At 46.7% G+C, this 21,193-nt stretch overlaps 1 protein-coding gene across 1 annotated transcript in view; it reads right to left on the bottom strand.

Annotated features, from left to right (window-relative positions):
- Nucleotides 1–21,193, bottom strand: part of LOC122681018 (putative serine/threonine-protein phosphatase 4 regulatory subunit 1-like) — a 64,765-nt gene that overhangs the window by 9,638 nt on the left and 33,934 nt on the right. Inside the window, exons 6-7 of the mRNA XM_043882702.1 lie at nt 6,925–7,032; nt 2,990–3,173 (exon numbers count right to left, since the gene is read on the bottom strand). Of these exons, the coding sequence (XP_043738637.1) occupies nt 3,069–3,173; nt 6,925–7,032 (213 nt within the window). The 3' untranslated portion in view covers nt 2,990–3,068. The remainder of the gene's footprint in view (nt 1–2,989; nt 3,174–6,924; nt 7,033–21,193) is intronic.

Genomic DNA, 21,193 nt, shown 5'->3' with positions numbered 1-21,193 from the left:
GGAGCTTGCAAAGACCACACCCCGCCATGGCTAGGGCACAAATCCCCAACGTGGGGTTTCTTTCTGAATCTTTGGGGGTCCCAGATCCCTTTGAGCACTGATGAAAGTTGTGGGTCCTTTCTCACAAAGAGATTAAGTCCGCATCTGCACGCAGGATTTCACAAATGCTTTGGGGAAACTGGAAGAAACCTCTGAACTCATCCCTGACTTCTCGGAATGGTGGAGTCCTGGCCATTGCCTAAAGCCCGCCTCACATGTCAGCTGCTCTGCCAGGTCTTCTCCCAGACCCTTCCTCTGCCCCCAGGAGGGACGGCTTCCTGGCCTGTGCACCCACCCCTGCCCCGGCCCCTGACACTCCCTACGCAGGGGATTGTTTCCACAATCCCCTCAACCAGGCCATGAGGGCCTCCTGTGTCTGTCTGTCATCACCACCTCGGTACCCAGTCCAGGTCCAGGCACTGAATAACTCAGCTTTAGAAATGCATTTTCCAAAAACAGACCTTTGTCTATAACTATTAGGAGCGATATGTTACATGTGCTTGATCCTTCAGCAAACGCTGAGTTAATTTCCTTTATGAATTTAAAGACACAGAATAATCACAGGGCTAACTGGATTTTCACATTTCCTTTCCCGAAAGGCTTCACAAATCTTTGCCTGGCAACAGCAGCAAGTGTTGTTTTTTTTTTTCCAGTTTCCCCAACTCAGGGAAGAATACAAATCTAGCCGTGTTTAGAGAAAGAAGAGGCGTGATGATGGATATGGACCGCAGGGCCTGGCTCCCAGATCAGACACTCTGTGGGAACACTAGTCACAGCATGAAAAATACCCCAGAGAAGAAGTTGTACTTTTCCTGGCTGCACAAAGGCAAACATCTTCAGGTTTAGGTGAGGGCTGAGTTAACAGGCTCTGAAAGGAGCACTGTCCTTAGCTGTTCATAACTAGAAAGGGCATTGTCACACAGGAAGTGACAGAACCGGGTCCAAGGAGCTAATGAAATTTCCACTGCTTAGGACGTGCCTGAGAACTGCCTGCTTTTACCTGAAAGCCGGCTCCAGTTTTGCACGCATGGCTGAAAAGCAAGGAGGTGAAACCCCTGCTGGGACCTGCACAGTGGGATCCCCGGGGTGACGGCAATGGGGAAAGACTGAGCCAGGCTCCCCCTGCACGCCCCCCCGGGTGGACACAAGGGAGCACACATACAGAGAAAAATGCCGTTTTCTCTCATCACGATGGACAACAGTTATCTTGAATGCCTGAATCATTCATCATGTGCTCTTGCAAGCTATCCAGAACTCTTTGGATCCCACTCCTGGCCACATAGCCCCTATGCATGGCCCCGGGTGAAATCCTGCCTTCCTCCCGTGGCCAGCCTCATTCAGCAGCAGCTCTAAGACCTTGCTTGTGTCAGGGAGAGGAGTTCGCCAATAAAGAAAATTATTGAAAGCATCCTCAGGACACATGGGCGAGCCCAGGAATCCAGTCAAGGATGGCCACGGATGGGGAGGTCGTTAACACAGGAGCTTCGTGGCCTCTGGGGGAAGCCTGGTCAGCTCGGCTCCAGCCAAGACAGAGTCTTCCACCAGGTTCTCCACCAGGCCACCGGAGGGGCTACTGAAAAGTGGGAAGGTGCTGGTGTCTATGGATGGGCCTTCTCTAGGCAGAGCTGGCTCTCTCTGGCCTGGCTGTGCTGAGCTAGGTTAAAATGGGGGAAGCAAGTTTTTAGCCCTGTACAACAGACTGGAGATTGAGGGCATGAGGAGAAAGGGGTGGCAGAGGATGAGATGGTTGGATGGCATCATCGACTTAATGGACATGAGTTTGAGCAAGCTCCAGGAGATAGTGAGGGACAGGGAAGCCTGGTGTGCTGCAGTCCATGGGGTCTCGAAGAACTGGACACGACTGAGCGACTGAACAACAAACAACAACAATAGACTGGAAGGAAAATGGGAAAAGGTGAGGTCCACATCCTCGCAAGCCAGTCCTCCCGTCTACCTGGAGACCCAACCTCTCAGGTCTCCTGAGAAGATACTAACCTCACAGGGGACAAGAGGCCCAGTCAGTACCCTCGGATCCGCTAGGGGGGTACTTTGTGCACTGAAAAAGGCACAGGAGGGTGCAGCCAACCCCTCCACCATGCCCAAGTGGTGCATGAGCCCTGGCTTTGGTGTGCTGGCACCCCTTGGCATGGCAAGACTTCTTGCACTTACTGCTCATCAGTCCCTCCACCAGGGGGCAGGCATTAGAAAATAAAAGGTGCTGGACCCAAAGGCCTGGCTACTCCCGAGCCAGTTGGAAAGTCTTGATGAGGAAGACGTGGCGCCCCAGGCCTGACCTTCAGCAAGAACTCAGTGAATTTTGGTGAAGAAAGGTGGAGGGAAGGATCCACCACTCTTACAGAGGATCCATACCCCCTGAGATGTGAATTGCCTCCTCTCACACTGCTAAGTAACTTTAACACTGGAGAGATGCTTGTGAACTATCTCGAATGGTCTGCTTAGAGTGTACCTGTCATCTTCAGAGGGAAGACCATTAAAAAAAAAACCCAAGATCAATCACTAGAACATACAAGAAATACAGTGTAGGGCCAACAAACAATGGGTCAGGAATATCACCTTTATGTGCATGTAAAATCCTATGGCACAAAAGTCTATTTGGGAGACTTCACATTTTCCCTGTGTGAATTGTCCAAAGAACTTCATTAATCAAATGGTAAAAGAAAATTTTCTTTATAGGTTATTTAATCACTACTCTCAATGAATATTTTATCTAAATTTAGGAGACAGTAGCTTCATTATTTATAACCCAGTAGTCATGTTTCAAAATCATTATTGCAATTACTTTTTGCTTCTTTACATAATTAAAGCTCTAATATTCCATCTTGCCCAGAAGGTCACTGTTACTAAAACTCCAGACGAGATAATTGCTAGAATTTTAGGTGGACGCTTGAGGTGAAGCGGGGACCCTGATAATTATCCAGCTGAAACTCACCAGGCGGAGGCTGTGTCCCCACAGCTGCCTGCACCCAGTAGCCCAGGCTGATGTCCGAGTCCAAACCCGGAGCCGGTGGTCAGATGTTCAAGGTACCATCTTCCTGAATATAGAGGCCAGCCCTGGAGGGGTTGGCAAAGGTGGAGATGAAGGGGCCCAGGGACTGGAAGGCAGCCTGGAGAACCTGAAACCAGAGAGAAGGGCTCAGTAGGTACAGAGTCTGATTCACTTGATTCCAGGTGGGACAGATGGCTAACCACCAGACAGCTCGCTGTCCACCGAATCATGTCTCAGCAGGTGCATTGCTTTCTAAAAGCAGTCCCTAAGTTGCAAATAAACTATTTTTCAATAGAAAATCAGGAAAAAATGTAGTACCATCAGGTAGCTTGCATGCTTCCAGAATATTAATTCCATATCAAATAATTCCAGACTCTGTAAAGCATGTGAACAGTGCTTATTAATCACTGTGGGCATGTTTATGACTGTAACAGAAAAAAGGTAACTTGGCAGTTACAGTTTTCTCCTCCTCATTTTCATTTCTGGAATATTTGTTTGCAACCAACGCTCCAGGCTTCTGAGATTTCAGGTCCCCTAATAATCCTCACAAAGTCTAAATAAGCTGGTTCATTACTGAAAAGACACAGGACACAGTGACAAGTCCGGAGGCCACGCCGAGGCCCCAGAGTGGCCACACTCACCCATCGGCAGGGGTCACTGATCAGTGTGATGAAAAGGGGCCAGAGCTTGGCCCTGCAGACCTCAGGGGACGTGTTGTGGACCACGGCCAGGAAGCACTCAGCACAGGCTTTCCGCATCCCCCACACACTGTCCGTGCAGAGCCCAAAAAATTCGGGGGCTACCAAAGCAAACAGAACCATGCTGCTCAGACTCAGCCATCCTGAGCAAGGGCGGGCCTGACTTAGTGATGCTGTGGAGTCAGAGCTGTAAGTTAAGGGCGCAGAAAAGGGAACCAGATATGAGTTCAAAAGAAAGCATCTGAAACAAACAGAAATAACAAGAAGTAACTTCCTTTACCCCTTAATCCTAGCAAATGACCTGGTTAAATCCAAGAAGATAAATACAGAAAACCTCCCAAAGGCTGAATGACCGGTATCTGTTATGTGAATTGTAGAGAAGAATTGTGGATGACTTTGAAATTCTGGATTCCCCAAGGAGCACACCCACCAAAGTAAGATGGTCTTTGGGGATGTTTTATTCCTAAGTCAAAGTGTTAGTCGCTCAGTCATGTCCGACTCCTTGCAACCCCCATGGACTATAGCCCACCAGGCTCCTCTGTCCATGGAATTTTACAGGCAAGAAGACTGGAGTGGGTTGCCATTCCCTTCTGCAGGGTATCTTCCCCACCCAAGGATCAAACCTGGGTTTACCTGCATTGCAGGCAGATTTTTTTTTTACGTCTGAGCCACAGTCTCCCTTTTAGTCATAGAGGGCAGACTGTTAAAACCTGATAGTAATGCAAACTGTTCCTATTCATAGAAGGCAAGCTGGGAGCCATAGAAGGCAAGCTGGGAGCGATGGAACGCAATGGGTTCCACATCATCATATCATCACCCTGGATATGGATGGTGGTGAGTCAATTTACAAGCTCACGTCGGTCCTCCTCAGTGTGACTGTGAACTTTTGGCACTTCAGTTAAGCTAGTTGTTGGATCTTACTGGTTCCTTCACTAATCGATGCATTCAATAAAAGCTCTGACCCGTGTTCATCTTATGTCTGTAGGGAGGTCATGATTATGACTTCTTTTTAAATTTACCCTTTAAAAATAAGGCTCTGTCTTTAATATCCTTAGGTAAAATAATCAGCCAAAATGCTTCACAAATAGAAACATATGATCTTGGAAATATCCACCCACAGAAGAATTAGTATGTTGGTCACTGCTCTTCTCCTGTCTACTATAGGAGATAACATTGTGTGCTCATGGCAACAGCCCACTAAAAATTATTTCACAATTATGTTGAATGGCTACAGTTTAAATAGAACAAAATGAGCTTCTAAACTTAAATTTAAAAACCAACTTAAAGATGATACTTTTTGAGGTTAAATTCAAACCATACAGGTATTACGCCTGTCACATAAAAGCGGCAAGTGCTTACTGAGCACAGTTCTCTGGGGACCTGGTGCTCGGTGGGCAGTGGAGAAACAGACCAACACAACTAGGTGAAGGGCCCCCATCAGTGACACTGTAAAGAGGTGTGTGAGGGACACACGAGTGTGAGGGACATAACCTGAACAGAATGCTACAGAATGCCGAGAAGGGAGAAACTAATTCTGACACAAAGGCAGGTGAGTCCAGACAAGGAAAAAGCAAATGCACCTGCAAGCTGGGTGTGAACTGTAAGCAGGGTCCCCCCAGACAGGGAAGCCTCTGGAAGGAGGTGGGAAGTAATGAGCAGAGGAGGTGGGGGAGAGAGGCGGTATGCAAGAGCAGAAAGTCTTGAGGCCCTGAAAAGCCCCCAGCCAAAGGGTGACATGGTTCTCCACCCTGCTGTGCCAAGAATCACTGGGGACTTTATCAGAAATACCCCCTCTTTCGCCTTCCCCGTGATTTACGTGCATGACCAATGGTTAGAGCAGCAATCAGACCTGAGGGAGGTGATGGAGGTGAGACAGGAAAGGCAACTGTGAAGGGACCTGGGCAGGGGGGGTAGGAAATGGGAATCTGGATTTTAATCTATAAACCAAGAAAAGTCCCACAGGTACTGAAGCCCAGCAGTGAGGTGGTGGAACAGTGTTATAGAAAGAGCAGTCAATAAGGAACAGAGAGGGTGGCTTAGACAGCAAGAAGAGACTGGGGGAAGTGACCAGTGAGGAAGCAACAGCAGGAGCCCCCAGGAAAGAGGCGGGGGCTGCTCCTGCTCAACCCCGCAACCAGTCACCCGGAGATTAAGAGAAACCTCAGCTCCTGGAGTCAAGAAACCTGAAACTGATGAATGCAAAATTGAGCTGCCGTTCCAAAGTAACAGGCTCATAAAGACAAAACTTTACCACTAATTTCAAAAGTGCCCTAAGATGTGCATCGGCAATTACAATTGGCAAAATGTCACATACCAAAAATTGTTCAGGGCCTTCTTGTCTGGCAGCGTGACAAATACCACCAAAATTTGTAGCACGCACCTTAAAGAGGCAAAACGCATGCTCATTATTCTCAGATTTCTTTTTGTCTTAACAAATTGTGAAAACCAACAAGCAGGAAGCTTGAGAGCAATTACTCCACTGGTCGGGCAGCTAACAAGCACTTACCAAGTCCGGGGCTCACTCGGCACCACCCAGGTGCCTTTGCTGCATTGGAAACAGAAGATTTACAACAGAGCACCACATGCTAGGACGTTCTGGCTCCTAATTATCTCAATACATAATGCATTTGGTTAGCAATAGAGCAAAAGAGACCCTTAATATTCTCTGCAAGGTAAATGAGCCCTGTCTCCTTGGCTCTGCATCGTGTCATGAAGAGAGGCCATAGAGAAGATGAGCAGTTGCACAGCAAGGTGGAGGGGGAGGCTGCTGGGGACGGGGAGAGGGGTAGGGAGGCAATGGCCTTCAGAAGAAAGACTCTGACAACCAAGTGACCAGCCATAAAAGGGGAGGGCAGAGCAGGGAGTGCAGTCAGAAGGGACGGCAAATGTAAGAGGGTCCTAGAGCCCCTCAACCCAGACAGTGAGAGGCCCTGCATGCCTGGCCCAGTGCCTAAGCACAAGCCAACAGGTCTTAGCAGGTCTCTCCCTCCTGTGCCTGCCTGAATCTCCGCGGGGCCCGAGTGGCCGGGAGAACTGGCAGCGGTATTCACTATTGTCTCACACAGTTCCCTCTGGCCTCGCTTTTCATCCAGACTGCGTCTACTGAGGAAGTCCAGGCACTTTCAAGGAATCGATTTTTAATGTTTTAACTTTCTGAGTTTTGAAACCACATGCTCCCACCTTCCGAACTTGAAAGAGCTTCCCGTAGCCACACAGTTCACAGAATCGAGGGAACAGCAGGCGTTCAACTGTGCACTTGCTCAGCACTGACGACAGCTTGCAGATTATCTACAAATAACAAGAAAAAAACCCGGGTCACTTGAGATACCACAGCACAGATCTCACATGGATCACTAACTAGATTCTGAAAGCTAATATTCAAAATATTGCCAGAATACCCAAGGAGTCAAAACAGAGAACACCTTCTTTTGCATTTTGTCAAGTTACATCAATAGAAGGCCAACAGTTTTCAAGTCTTACTCAGATTGTCTAAAGCCTGAGAGTGACCACTTACCAGATGCCTACTTTGTGCCCAACACATGCATGAACCACTTATATACATCTCCTCTTTTATATTCCTCAAACCCTACAACATAAGTATCATTCATCTTCATTTTTCCAGACGAGGAAACTAATGCTCAAAGAGGGGAAGTCCTGTTACCCAAACCAAATATTGGTGAAGTGGGATATATAGGAATAGCTGGTTTGCAGGCCATCACCAAAGACTCACCAAACACTGGCAGGACTAAAAGGGAGCAGACCTTGGATACAACATGCCCTGCTGCTGTCTTTCAGCCCAGGGCACCCCTCATTCTGCACCAGCATGCAGGGTAGCTGAACTTAAAGTAAAAGCTACTGCTTTACTGGCTTGAGAAGTCAGAGAACAGAGACAGAGCTGACCAGAGGAGCTGGAAAGTGAGGAAGAAATCCTGGAAGAGAGCTAGAGAAGGGAAAGCCCCCACCTGCCTGAGATTAAATCTTACTCTAACTCTAACTCTTGGCTGATCTCGGCACCGTGTGGGCACTGGGGAGGGGGTAAGGTTCACAGAGTGAAGCGATAGCTGGAAGGCAGAAGGAGCTGTGTGGTTTCAGCTGCTGAGGGCTGAAGACAGAGCAGACTCTAGAACAAAGTCAACACTCTTCAGAGGAAAACCACAGAGTCCAGAGTTTCTGCACTGTTTCGTCAAGAAGACACATTAGATAATACAAATTCATAGACATGAGAACAAATGGGGAAATGTGACTTACATTCAAGGAAAACCTCAGTCAGTAGAAACAAATCCACAGAAGATGCAGATGTTAGAAGTAGTGAGCTTTAAAAGGACTTTAAAGAGCTATTAACTAAAAGGAAAATATTCATAACAAATGAACAGATAGGAAATATCATCAAAGAAATGGAAACTATAAAAAAAAAATCAAGACTTCTGACCAAAACACAGTAGCTTGGTCAGACAACAGCAACAACATTCAATTAAAAATAACTAATTATGTGTTAACAGGAAAAAGTGACCCATAGTAAAGAAAAAAACAGTCAACAGAAATCAACACCAAGATGATCCAAATGTTGCAAGCACCAGACAAGGACTTTCAGGGAGCTTTTATAAATATATTCAAGGATTAAAATAAAATACAAGCATAAATAACATACAGGGAATCTCTACATCATAGAGAGATGTCAACTACAAAAAAGGTCAAAAATGGAAGCTCCAGCACTAAAAACCATAATAACTATGGTAAAACAAATGTAATAGAGAGGCCTAACAGCCTCTTGGAGGCTTTTGTCACCTTTTGGAGGTGACAAAAAGAGTCACTGAACTCAAAAAAGAGCAATGAAAATCACCAAATCTGAGCATTAGACAGAAAAATTAAAAAAATAAACAAAACCAGAAACTCAAACACCTAACGGGACAATATCAAGAGTCCCAACTTTATGTAATCCAAGTCCTGGACTGAAAGAAAAAAGAGATTTTTAAAAGCACTTAAAGGAACAATAGCCAAAAACTGCCCAAATTAAGTGAAGGGCATCAACACACAAATCCAAGGAGTTTAAGAAACACAAAGCAAGATAAACACCCACTCTACAAAGACAAAGAGAACAATCTCAAGAGCTGACAGAGGAAAAAGGATATTCTGCACAGGACTGTGATATGAATGACAGCTGACGTTTCCAGAAGACAGCAAAATGGTATCATTAAAGTGCTGCAAGGAAAAATAAGAACAAACCTCAATTCTATACCCAGTAAAGCTATCACTCAAAATTGAAGGCAAAAAAAAAAAGACATTTTCAGATGAAAACAGAGATTTTGTCAGCAGCCAACCAAACTAAAAACAGTACCAAAGTAAGTTCTTCAGGCTGAAGGGAGATGACATCAGATGGACACTCAGACCAAGGAAAGGAAACAAAAGCATCAAAAATGGTAAAACTGTGGGTATAAAAGGCTATGAATTTTTTTTTCTCTTTTCTTACTTGCTCTAAAACTTAGAATTGTTCAAATCAAAAATTGTAATATCATATTACCAGGACTGTCATGTAAGGTACATGTCATAACGTATGTGAAAACAATAGCACGGGGGTGGGGGGTGGGGTGAGTAGAACTGTGTTGCTGCAAAGGCACTATATTTTTTGAAAATTCTCAATAGAGAAATTAAAATGTAATACTACAAAAATAGTCAATTAGCCAAAAGGAAGGCAGGAAAAAATTAACAGAAGAACAAACGAGACCAATGGAAAACAAAAAAAGTGGCAGAATTAAATTCAAATATATCAGTAATTACATTAAACATAAGTGGAATAAACACTCCAATTAAGAGGCAGAACTATTAGATTGGATATAAAAAAAAGACCAAACTCTGTGTCAACAAAAGGAAGAACATTTTCAATGTAAAGAAATATATAGACATATGAGTAAACAGATATAAACTGATATACTATGATGGGCAGTAGCACGAGAATCCTGGAGTAAGTTATATTAATCGTACTATCTCAGTGGACTGCAAGATACAGATTACTACCAGTGATAGAGAAAGTCACCTTTTAGTAAGAGTCAATACATGACAAAGACATTAACATTAAATGCATAGGTTTAAACCCTTAAAGTAGAAAAGAAGCTAGATTGAGAAAAATTAAGCTTTATCCTTAAGAATCTGGACAACTACAAGCAAATTGAACTCAGGTAAGTAGAAGGAAAGAAAGAATAAACAGCAGAAATTACCAATATCATAAATGGAAGGGATAATACTGCAGATCTTCCCAGGGAGTAAATGAATAAGGGAATATTGTAAGCAACTTTATCCCAATAAATTAACAACTCAGATGAAATTAATAAGTTCCTGAAAATATACAACTTACCCAATGACACAGATGAAATAACAGATGTGAACAGGCCATATCTGTGTTGAATCTGTCATCAAAAACCATCTCAGAAAACCCTAGAGCCAGAAGTTTTACTGGGGCATGCTAACAAATATTTAAGGGAAAAATAACACCAATCTTAAACAAAATCTTTCAGAAAATAGAAGAGCAGGGAATACTTCCCAACTCATTTTTTTGAAGCTGGAATAACCCTGATTCTAAAACCTGACAAAAACATAATAGGAAAAGAAAATTGCCTACAATAGTCCTCTTGAATATAGATGTGAAAATCTCAACAAAATGTTAGCAAATAATGAGAAGGGACATTTCACAGCAGAATGTCAGCTGGAATCATTGATGGATGCTAACAGGAGTGGGTGAAAGTTTGATCAACAACAAACTTGTGTGGCTGCAAAGTAACTCCCCTTATTACATTCAGGGGGGAAAAGAAGTGCAGAGGAACTTGGCAGACACCACCTCCGTCTAAGTCACCAGAGTTCACATCACCAATATCAGGCTAAACCGAAGTCCTGGGCCCCCTGATGTGACACACGAGAGCACAACCCTACATTTCCCACCAGAAATGCCAAGGTGGACTCTACAGTTAGCAGACAACGTCAGAGGAGCCTAAACTGGGAGAGTGGTATCTCAGATGGTAAAGAATCTGCCTGCAATGTGAGTGATGCAGGTTCGATCCCTGGGTCAGGCAGATTCCCTGGAAAAGGAAACGGCTACCCACTCCAGTATTCTTGCCTGGAAAATCCCATGAACAAAGGAGCCCAGCAGGCTACAGTCCATAGGGCTGCAAAGAGTCAGACATGACTGAACGACTAACACTTTTACTTTTTCTTCTTTCACCGGAAGCACTGCCCTGTCCCTTTCCCATTTTGTTCATGTTACAAAATTCAGAGAAAGACTCCACATCCATCCCAGGCCCACGGAGACAAAGGACGTGCAGCCATTCAGTACCAGGGGTGATCCTGGACAAACGACAACACTGGAACATGAACCAGGGATGACGTATTAGTATTGCATCAGGGTTAAACTGCCTGATTTTGATTGATGTACTATGGATGTTTAAGACAAAATTTCCTTGTTTTTAGGAAACATCCACTGAAGTATTTAGGAGTAAAGGGGCAACAGTATCTCCAATTTACTCTCAAGTGGCTCAGAAAAATAGACACACATATGTGCATGAATATATGTGTGTGTGTATATATATATAGAGAGAGAGAGGTGTGTGTGTGTGTGAGTGTGTGTGTGTGTGTGCACATGTATAAAAAGAGAGGATGTGATTAAACTGAGATAAATATAAACCACAGGTGAAGTGGGATAAAGGGTATATAGCAGTTCATTCCTGCAACTCTTCTACAAGCTTGAAATTAAGACAGAATGAAAAATTATTCCAAAAAATGTTTAAAGAACTCTCTCATCCTCAAAATAAAAAAAGAAAAGGGGATGAAGAAAGAAGGAAGGACTTCCCATCGCTCGTTTGCTCTGCCCACTGCGCAGCACTGCCTTTATTTATTTATGTATTTTATAGCCAAGCAAGCTCCTGGTTACAGTTCACCAGCTATTCTCTTTGGAATTTGCACCCAGCAGACAAGAGGGAAAAGAGAACCAAATGGGGTGGAGGGGGGAGAGGGAACTAACCCCATAGCTCAAATAAGGAGAAGGCTGTGTCTTCAGGACTTAGAGACACGTATTTCTGATCTGGTGCTCGGCAGAGCTGCACGGAGTGTCAGCCACAGAAATGAGACACGAGGCTCGGTATCCAGGGTAACGGGCAACAGGCCGGCATCTCCATCCACTCTCTCCATTGGCCACACCCACAGGACCTTATTACTGCCCGTGCAAAACAAATTCACAATCATTAGAAAGTCAGCACACCACATGACGAGACATGACATTCCCATGGCCCTGGGAACCACGTGTGTGGAATGACCACCTTCATGTTGTTGCTGGGACCCAGCTATTCTTTACAGCAGGGAACTGCAACATTCCTTTTAAATGAATGCACAAATAAAAATGAGCTTAAAAATAGGAATGACAACAAAAAATGAGGAAGCCTTAATGCAAAAACGTGTTGGGAGAGAAAAATAGGCTTCTGACAATTAGTTATAATCTCAGAATGCTAATGGCCTTCCTGCAAACAAGAGGAATTGTAATTGGTCTCCGGTGGCCTGTTTATGCTGTCGAGATATAATTACAGGATACCGCGCTTCCAGGTTTTACCAATTCATTCATTCAACAACTAACATTTATTTAGTGCTGACTCTGGGCCTGGCACTGTGCTGGGTGCCGGTGGCAGAAAGCCACCTGTGTTTTTAAGAAGCGCACCATTTCGAAGGAGAAATAAACAAACCAATGACATTTGTGATTCGATTGCTAAATGATACAAGACAGACAGGAACCCAGCCTTCTGACTGTGTGAAGGAAGGAGTCACTAATGTCACCTGGCATATTAGATAGACTTCACGAAACAAACCATGTTTGTGCGAGAAACCAGGACATAGGAAACCACCACTAGCACACATAATCTGCACTGCATAAATCAGCTTTAAAATGCCCAGGATGCGTCCAGTTGGCAAGCTCTGATACCCCCAGTCATGTGTACACTATGGTTGCTGGCATCAGAATCGACTGATTGTAACTTCCAGAGAGAATGTAAAGTCTAATGAATAGACACACGTTTTTGTCTATGGAGGCGTGCAGGTGCCTCGGGGCAGAAGCAATTTCTTCAAAACAGCACTGTTCCAAGAGTGCATGTGTTTGTGAACACAGGAATGTAAGCAATATTCACACCACGTGGCTGCAAAGAAAGCCCAAAACACAAGAGAATCGGAACATTGCAATTTGCTTCTTTTCTCTCCTATCACCTCCTCACAAATACACATCGATAGCCACGGTGTTCAGGGTGTCACTCGGACTGGCTAAATGAGAACCTGTCTTCCCAAGGGAGCTCTGCCAATCACACACTTGGTCTCTGTTCCTTGAAGAATGAAATCCACTCCTATCCTACTGTTATTTCCTCGCTAAAAAGAGAACAGCACCTCTGTGCTCCAGGGCTCTGCGGTTCCAAGGAGTGAGACTGCTCCTAGATTCTTGGCCTCCAAGAATCTAGGGAGGGAGCCTCCCTAGGGAGCCTCTGAGTCCGACCCGAGCATACACAGGCCAGGCAAGGCATCCCAAGTCCTGCTCCCGTTGGGGCTCCAAGGGAAGAGAAGGGGCAGCCTTCCAGAAGTCCTCTAAAATGCAGATATGCCTCCACCTGGGCACGGGTCAAGATCATTTTTGTTTTTTGCAGCCACGTTTAAGAGCCTGCACATTTCAAGTAATGAAATCGGCAACCCACTTTGAATGAAAAATACAATTTATGTGAACTAATTTGTTCTGCAAATGACATGTGAAGAGAGCTTTTAAGACATTATATTTTCCAAATGTTTTCACCAAAAAAAAAAAAAAATAGAATACTGCTGACAAGAACAGAGTGGCTGGAAACAAAACAAAATAAAAATCATGCAAAAATGCCTTTAGAATTATTTGTCATGCTATTATCAGTCTTTAGGGATAAGGTATTTGGTTGTCAGTTGTAGCCTTGGAAACTCGCCTAGCCAACTTTCAAACGAAAACGAAGATCTAGTTGGCAAAGTTCACCACTCAGCTGCCAGATATGCCAACTAAATGATATTATCTAGGTTTACTTTGCAAAATAAATTTAATTTCTTACAGGGAAACTTGAAATTTATAAAAGAACCCTGGAGAATTTGAATTTTAATAATCAATTATTCTTCAGCCTGATTCATCTTATAAACATATGGATTATGCAAAAAATTAAATTAGTTTAAAAAGCCGGACCTTTAACTCATAGTTGGGAACAACTTTTACATAAACGAAGAATAATGATCAAATGTTCTGATGCTGTATTACAAATTTTTAGCTCCATGGTATGTAATGTTTCCACACTAGAATTCCTTTCTTGAATATCATTCTTTTGCAACCAAGGAAACAACTATATCTTATTGTACTCATACTTAAGGCTTAAGATTTTTTAAATCCCTGTGCATTTCCCTCGAAATGCTGGAATAATCCTGGAGCTATTTACTTCTGTGCTGTGTGTATATGCTAAGTCACTTCAGCCGTGTCCCACTCTTTGCAACCCTATGGACTGTAACCCACTGGGCTCCAGGCAAGAATACTTGAGTGGGTTGCCATGCTTTCCTCCAGGGGATCTTCCCAACACAGGGATTGAACCCGCACCTCTTGAGTCTCCTGCATTGGCAGGCGGGTTTTCTATCTCTAGCACCACCCTTAGTTCTGTGATGCCCACACAAAGGGATGGACTGTGCAGCACCACCTGCCAGAGTCCCCGGGGAGGCAGCAGCAGAACAGAACACAAGTGGCCTTGGATGACCTTCCCCTGAGCCATGAAGGGTAAGTGCAGGGACACGCTGGGCTCTTGGTCCAAGGTGGCCAGTGAAGGCCGGCGCTGCCTCCTCAGCAGCTCATGTGTGAAGAAGGGCTCTGGAAGCAAGGAGAAAGTCCTTGCTTATATAATCACTTCATAATGGGTGTAGAATCCTACAAACCCAAGGATACCACAAACTTCGCTACTAAAAGCAGAAGACGTTCAGTGCTTGTACTCATCCTTTCATTGTATACCTTTACTGGTAAAAGCACAGATATCATAGTGTTTCCCAGACTGCGATGAACAGGACACTGCCTTCTCCAGAGAGACTCTTTCTTATTTGCTGACATGCCACGTTCAGTCTCATCTTACTTTATAAAACAGGCACCCATGTCTATTCCATTTTTTTAAATTGTCCAAGTATCACCTAAAAGCATCTCCCACACCACCTCGGGTCCCCACTTTGGGAAAAGGGGCCCATGATCCCAGGTGGCTGAAGGATTTGCCTAGAAACCTCAGCACCTCGCCAGCTGCCTCACCTCTGCCAGAATCATGCTGAGTCCCAAGTTTTGCCTTCATGAAACAACTGGGTCTAAGGATAATCACTTGGATCTAAACTGTGACCTTTCTCTGACCGAGTCCGCATTGCCAGCTGCCTCGTTTATGGGAACAGTGCTGGTCACCACTGTCTGCACAGGACACTCTAAGTCACACTCACGCCAAGTTCTGGGACAGTCGGCAGAGACATGGGGCTGCTGTTCCCACTCAGACTAACATTCACCCCTTCTGCTTTGTAGGCATCATCACCATGGGGGGCCAACAGCGCCGGCAGCACGGGTCACACTTTGCTTTCAGTCTCGTGCTGAAAGACGAGCTCTTGCTCCAGCAGCATCAACAGCACCTCCTGACTTGACTCTAACCTGGAAGAGGTGAAAAGGGGCAGCCCAGTGTGAGCCCACGTGCTTCCAGGATCAAGACCAGACTCCCTAAATCGAGTGCCGAGCCGGCCCCTTCTTGCTCCCCTGTGGCTCGCAGGTCTCCTTCGGTCCCCCTTCCTCCCTGAGGCCTTAGGTTAGGCTGCCAACGGCACCTGCTGCTCCTCAGCGCTCAGGACACACGTCACCTCCCCATGTGCGTCAGGTTCCCCAGCTGTAGTCTAATGGCCTAACCAGGCCCCACTCCGCCTTCACATCTCCTCTGCAAGAGTTCTACATGCGCGCACACACACACACACACGCACACACGCATTTTCCCTGTATGATGACACGTTGCTGCCTGTCTTCCCACTCCAGAGAGTGAACCGGAGCAGGGGGGTGGGTACCATGCAGGCATGGAGGTGGAAAGGCAGCGCCGTCCCCAGACACTCTGTAAAGCGTGGCCCAGGAGGATCTGCCGCTCGGGGTGGGACACAAGCATAAAGGCTCCTCAGGCCAGAGAAGGGAAAGCTGGGGAGGGGGGGCTACCTGCCCCTTGTTCTCTGCACCAAGTGAGCAGACACCAGAGCTCAGAGGGCTCCTAAGGAGCTGGAAAGAGAATTTTTTGGAGATGTGAAAGCACAGGAAGCTCCAATTTGTGGAGCAAGTAATGAAACAGGCAGCTCATCGCAGTGACAGAGAGTAGGAAAACAGCGACAGGACCCAGAAATGTGCCAGGCAGAGTCGCAGGTGATTATAAGTTGGGGGGGGGGGCATGCAAGCTTGGAAGACTGAAGCCCTGGAGGCTGCAACATCCAAGTTTCTGAGCAGGTGACAGGCTGAAAACAGTGTTTTAGAAACATCATTTCAGCAGTGGCGGCGATGAAAGGCTGGGGCAGGAAGGTCAGCAAGGCAGCCGCTGCAACAAGCCAGGGGGAGCGGGTAGGGGCGGGAAGGGGACCCCCAGCAGTATTACTCAGCGCCCATGACAATACTCAGTATCTGACTACAGGCAGGGAAAGCCCTCAATCACTCTGAGGTGTCACACAGTTATGGAGTGTCTAGCACGTGCCAAGAGTGGGGACGGGAGAGAGCACAAAGCAGAAGTGCCCGACCCGCCGCAGTCCCACATGGCAGTTGAGAGGCCAGAGGTGGCAGCCCAGGGTGGCAGGGGGAGGCCCCAAGCAGCGGCAGAGCCAGACGTCAAAGGCACTGAGAAGCCTGCCCGGGTGAAGGGTGACGTCCCCCAAAGTTCTGTCCCCATCAAACCTTGGAATCTCTGAAGGTGACCTTCGGGGAAAGGCTCTTTGTCGATGTGACTTAGCTGATGATCCTGCTGTCACCCAAGGTCATCAGGGTGGGCCCTACCTGTACCACAGGTGTTTCCAGAAGAGAAAGATGGGAGGAGACAGATGCAAGAGGAGAGAGGCCGTGTGAAGATGGAGGCCAAGCCTGGAGTGACGCGGCCACAAGCCAAGGAAGCCAGCGGCTGCCAGGGGCTGGAAGAGGCAGAAATGGAGCCCCTGGAGCCTCTGGAGCAGGCATGACCTGGACCACACCAGGATCTTGGTCTCTGGCCTCTAGGACTGTGAGAGGATAAACTTCTGTTGTTCTAAGCCACCCAGTTTGCAACACGGTCCTCAGGCAGCCCCAGGAAACTAATACTCCAAGCAAGAAGAGGCGAGAGGACAGCACGCTCACGTGCAGAAATGAGCCCTAGGGAGAAGTCCCAGAAAACAGCACGGGGGCAACAGCTGGATGGCAGAGTGAAGGCTGAAGGGCCAGGGAAGTCAGATAGGCAAGGCTTCCAGGGTCCCACTGAGATTTGTGGTGGTCACTCAGGTGTGGCAGGGAGTCCAGGGAGGATAAGCAGAGGCGTGACAAGATACTCTCAGCCTCAGTGAAAGTGCAGAAACCCCAAGGGTTCTAGATGCTGAGAGCAGGTGAGGGGCTCCTGGGCAGTGACGCTTCTAACTCTGACCAGGATGGACTCCGGGGTGGCGGACAGAGAGGAGAAGGTGCCCCTGCATGCACGTGGTCCCAGAAACCCAAAGATGACTCAGGCTCTCTGCCCAAGATGGAGAAAACAGGAGCGATAAGACTGAAGGTGAAGAGAACAGGTTTGGGCGCTGGAGCATTGGAGCTCCATGTGGTTCGGGGCACGTCTAGGGAGAGCCAGTCACTGGGCTTGGGAGGGGCAAGGTCAGGGACCTGCTGATAAGCAGCATCCAGGTATCCACATGCACAAAGACCTCCCCAGGCTCTGGGGAGCAGAGGAAACCCAGAACCACAAGAAAAAGACCAGACGACACCCTGAAGGGGGAGGTTCCAGGGAGCCTAGGATGGGAGAGAAACTATTAGGATATCCAGTACAATGGGCAGTCCCAGAGTCGTCCTCCACCAGATGGGCCTCAGGAGCCTGGACACCCAACACACACGAGCGCACACTTAGGCACCCTGGCCTCCTCACCTCTAAAGTGAGGATGAACTCCCAGCAGGCCGATCTCCCTGGGGTGGGTAGGGGGAGGAAGGAAGACCGTGTACATCACACAGTGAGAGCTCAAGAAATTGCAGCTCTTGGCAATCGCGGCAGTCATGGTGATAATACTGCTATCACGCCCAATTTTGTGAATTTCATACCTCACAGGAGTCACTGCATGTTCAGTGGCCATGAAAAGTACCTGATGAGGAACAGAGAACCGCAGCCAGGCTCAAAATGCAGAGGTCGGATGGGAGCCGGCACGCCCCCTGCCGCACGCAGCAAAACCTGCATCTCTGCCTCCTGGGGGACCTGCGGGCCTGCCCACAGGGTGGCTGTGGCAGGCGGCGGGGAGTAGTATCTGCTGTGGGGAGCAGAGAGGGGTGTGGAAGGAGCGGGGAGGTCAGCCTGAGCGGAAGGTAGGGACTGGCTGCCTGCGGTGTCCTCAGTGCGCTGGGGACGGACGGCCCACGGAGGAGGCTGGGCTGTGCTTCAGGGCTGTAAGGAGGCTGAAGACTACTCAGTAAGTTGTGACTGCATCTCATTTCCGTGTTTAAAGATGACAGGCGGGAGCAGAGGGGGTGTCCTCACGGGGTTCTGTGTTTGTCACAGAAACAAAGGAGACTTGGGTCCGACTAGACCTGGGAGGAGAGAGGAGGAAGGGTGGGAGCAGAGCCCACAGGGAAAAAACAGAGAGTGATGGTGGAGACAGGCTGAAAGGGTGGGTGGGTTGAGAGAGGGAGCCGCTGCGGAACAACAGGAAGTGAAGGCAAGGTTAGACGGAGTCGGGAGACAGAGGTCTCCAGGGCGGGCAAGCTCAGGGTGCTGGGAAATCACGGAGAGAGAGTGGACAGCATCTCCAGAGAAGGCAGTTGTGGGGCCCCTGGGGTGGGGCGGGGCGGGGGCAGTGACCCAGGACAGTGGGGGTACGTGAGCAGCACAGGCTGACAGCCGTGAACACAACTCCTCAGGAGACACGGGCTAAGTGTCACGAATCACACTCCAGCCTTGGATCAAAACCACAGTCCCTGGGCTTCCCTGGTGGTCCAGTGGTTAAGAACCCACCTGCCAATGCAAGGGACACCGGTTCGATCCCTGGTCCGGGAAGATCCCACATGTCATGGGGTGAATAAGCCTGTGCTACTGATCCTGCCCTCTGGAGTCCATGTTCTGCAACAAGAGAAAAGGCACTGCAGCAAGAAGCCTGTACGCCGCAACTAGAGAGCAGCCCCCACTCACCAGCACTGGAGAAGGCCCAGCACAGCCAAAAATAAATAAATATCTTAAAAAAAAAAACAAAAAACAACAACTGAAACACACCACAGTCCCTGACTCCCTGCTCTGGAGTCAAATATGTGACCATGACACAGAACAAAGGTCAATGAGACTGTCAAATTCCCCCCAACCCAGCAGAACCTCATTTTTAAGAATGCATCCAAAGGAAAAACAAACCAAGAGAAAAATAAAACTGCACGTTTTATGAGGCTCACTGCATCTACAGGACAAGAAAAAAGCTGAAAGAAAGCTAAGCATTCAAAACAAAATTAAAAATATGGAGATGATGAAGACGTATAAGGTCTGTGACATGCAGACGAGCTTCCTCGGGTAGAAAACCTGTCCTGCTCATCTCTTCATCCCCAGCACGCAGCGCCAGGCTTGGCGCATAATAGGCACTCAGAAGCTGTCGGAACAAATGAACGGATGGAGGAAACCGCATCCCATTATGATTAGACCCATGCAGGAGCATAAAAAAAAAAAGTAAGCCCTTGGAGGAGAAAATGCAAAAATAATCAAAATACTGATGTTAGGAGAGTACAGGCAGGATGACTTCTTTACTTATTTAAAAACTATGCCTAATCCTAGCACATTGTCTAATAGTTAGAGGGGAGTATTTGCTCTTTAAAAATGCTTGGATCAAGGGAAGAAATACAAGTCAAAACTGCAGAATTTCTTGGGACTTCCTTGGTGGTCCAGTGGTTAAGAATCCACATTTCAGTGCAGGGGACACGGTTTGATCCCTGGTTGAGGAACTAAGATCCCACATGCCTCAGGGCAACTAAGTACCACCCTACAGCTAGAGAAGCCCATGGGCTACAATGAATACCCAGCGCAGCCAGAATAAAATGAATAAAACCAATTTTTTTTAAATGCATAATTTCTTGGCGATGACAGTAACCAAAAAAAAAAAAAAAAAAAAAACTTGGCATGTAAAAAATTACAAATACATTTAGCCTTTGTGGAAATCCATCCCCCAAATAAACTGACAGAAATAGAAATGACACAAGGTTACTTGCTGCAACAATTTTAATATGTCAAAGGGCAGACACAGCGCCAGGTCTAGGGTAAAGCACAGTGGAGCACTGTGATGACGGAGAAAGCATCGGGATGCCTTCCCCACCCGACCCGGGGCTAACCTTGGGGACCCCACGACAATAGGGAAGGCATGGGCAGAGTGCCAGGTACAGTACTCTACTCTCGTCTGAGAAAGGAACCAGGCAGCACAGGGTACAAGGATGCACACGTGTTTGCTGCGAGCTATTTGTGTGTGGGTAATTTTTAAAGGCGAGGATAAACCAAAACCTAATAAAAATGGCCGTCCGTGGCGGGGAGAGAGAGAGAGGATGGTGAGGGAGGCAGGAGTGGAAATCAGATTTCTCTAAATGTACTTTCTTTTACACTTTTGAGTTTAGAAGCATGTAAAAACATTTTAAATAATTACACATCTAAATTAAATCAACATGTAAAAGCTAAAGCAATCCCTAAAAATGAAAAATAAATGAAAACAAATGAGCCTAACTGTGTATCAAGATGGCAGCTTAACCACAAAAAGAAGTGTTAGTGCAAGTGACTTTAAAGCACATTGATAATAATATGCCTGTACATCTCCAGCAGGAAAGAGCCTGAAAGCAAAAAGAACTGCAAAGAAATCGTAAACTATACTCAGTAATTCTACCAGGCTGTTAGTAATAATGCTGCTATTTTTATTTTAGATACACATACACCATACACACCTAAATACCATTAAGAAGGCAGATTTATACTGTGTAAAAAAAAATCAAATAAAAAGATACAAATATAAAATCAAGTAAGTAAAAGCCCTTATAGGGCTTCCTCGGTGGCTCAGTGGTAAAGACTCTGACTGCAATGCAGGAGATGGAGGAGACCCAGGTTCGATCTCTGGGTCGAGAAGATCCCCTGGAGGAGGGTATAGAACCACACTCCAGTATTCTTGCCTGGAAAATCCCATGGGCAGAGGAGCCTGGAAGGCTACAGTCCATGGGGTCACAAAGAGTCAG

This window comes from Cervus elaphus, chromosome 23, assembly GCF_910594005.1.
Source record: "Cervus elaphus chromosome 23, mCerEla1.1, whole genome shotgun sequence".
Classification (NCBI taxonomy): domain Eukaryota; kingdom Metazoa; phylum Chordata; class Mammalia; order Artiodactyla; family Cervidae; genus Cervus; species Cervus elaphus.
The sequence above is the reverse complement of the archived record's forward strand: the minus strand, read 5'-3'. Positions and strand labels throughout refer to the sequence as shown.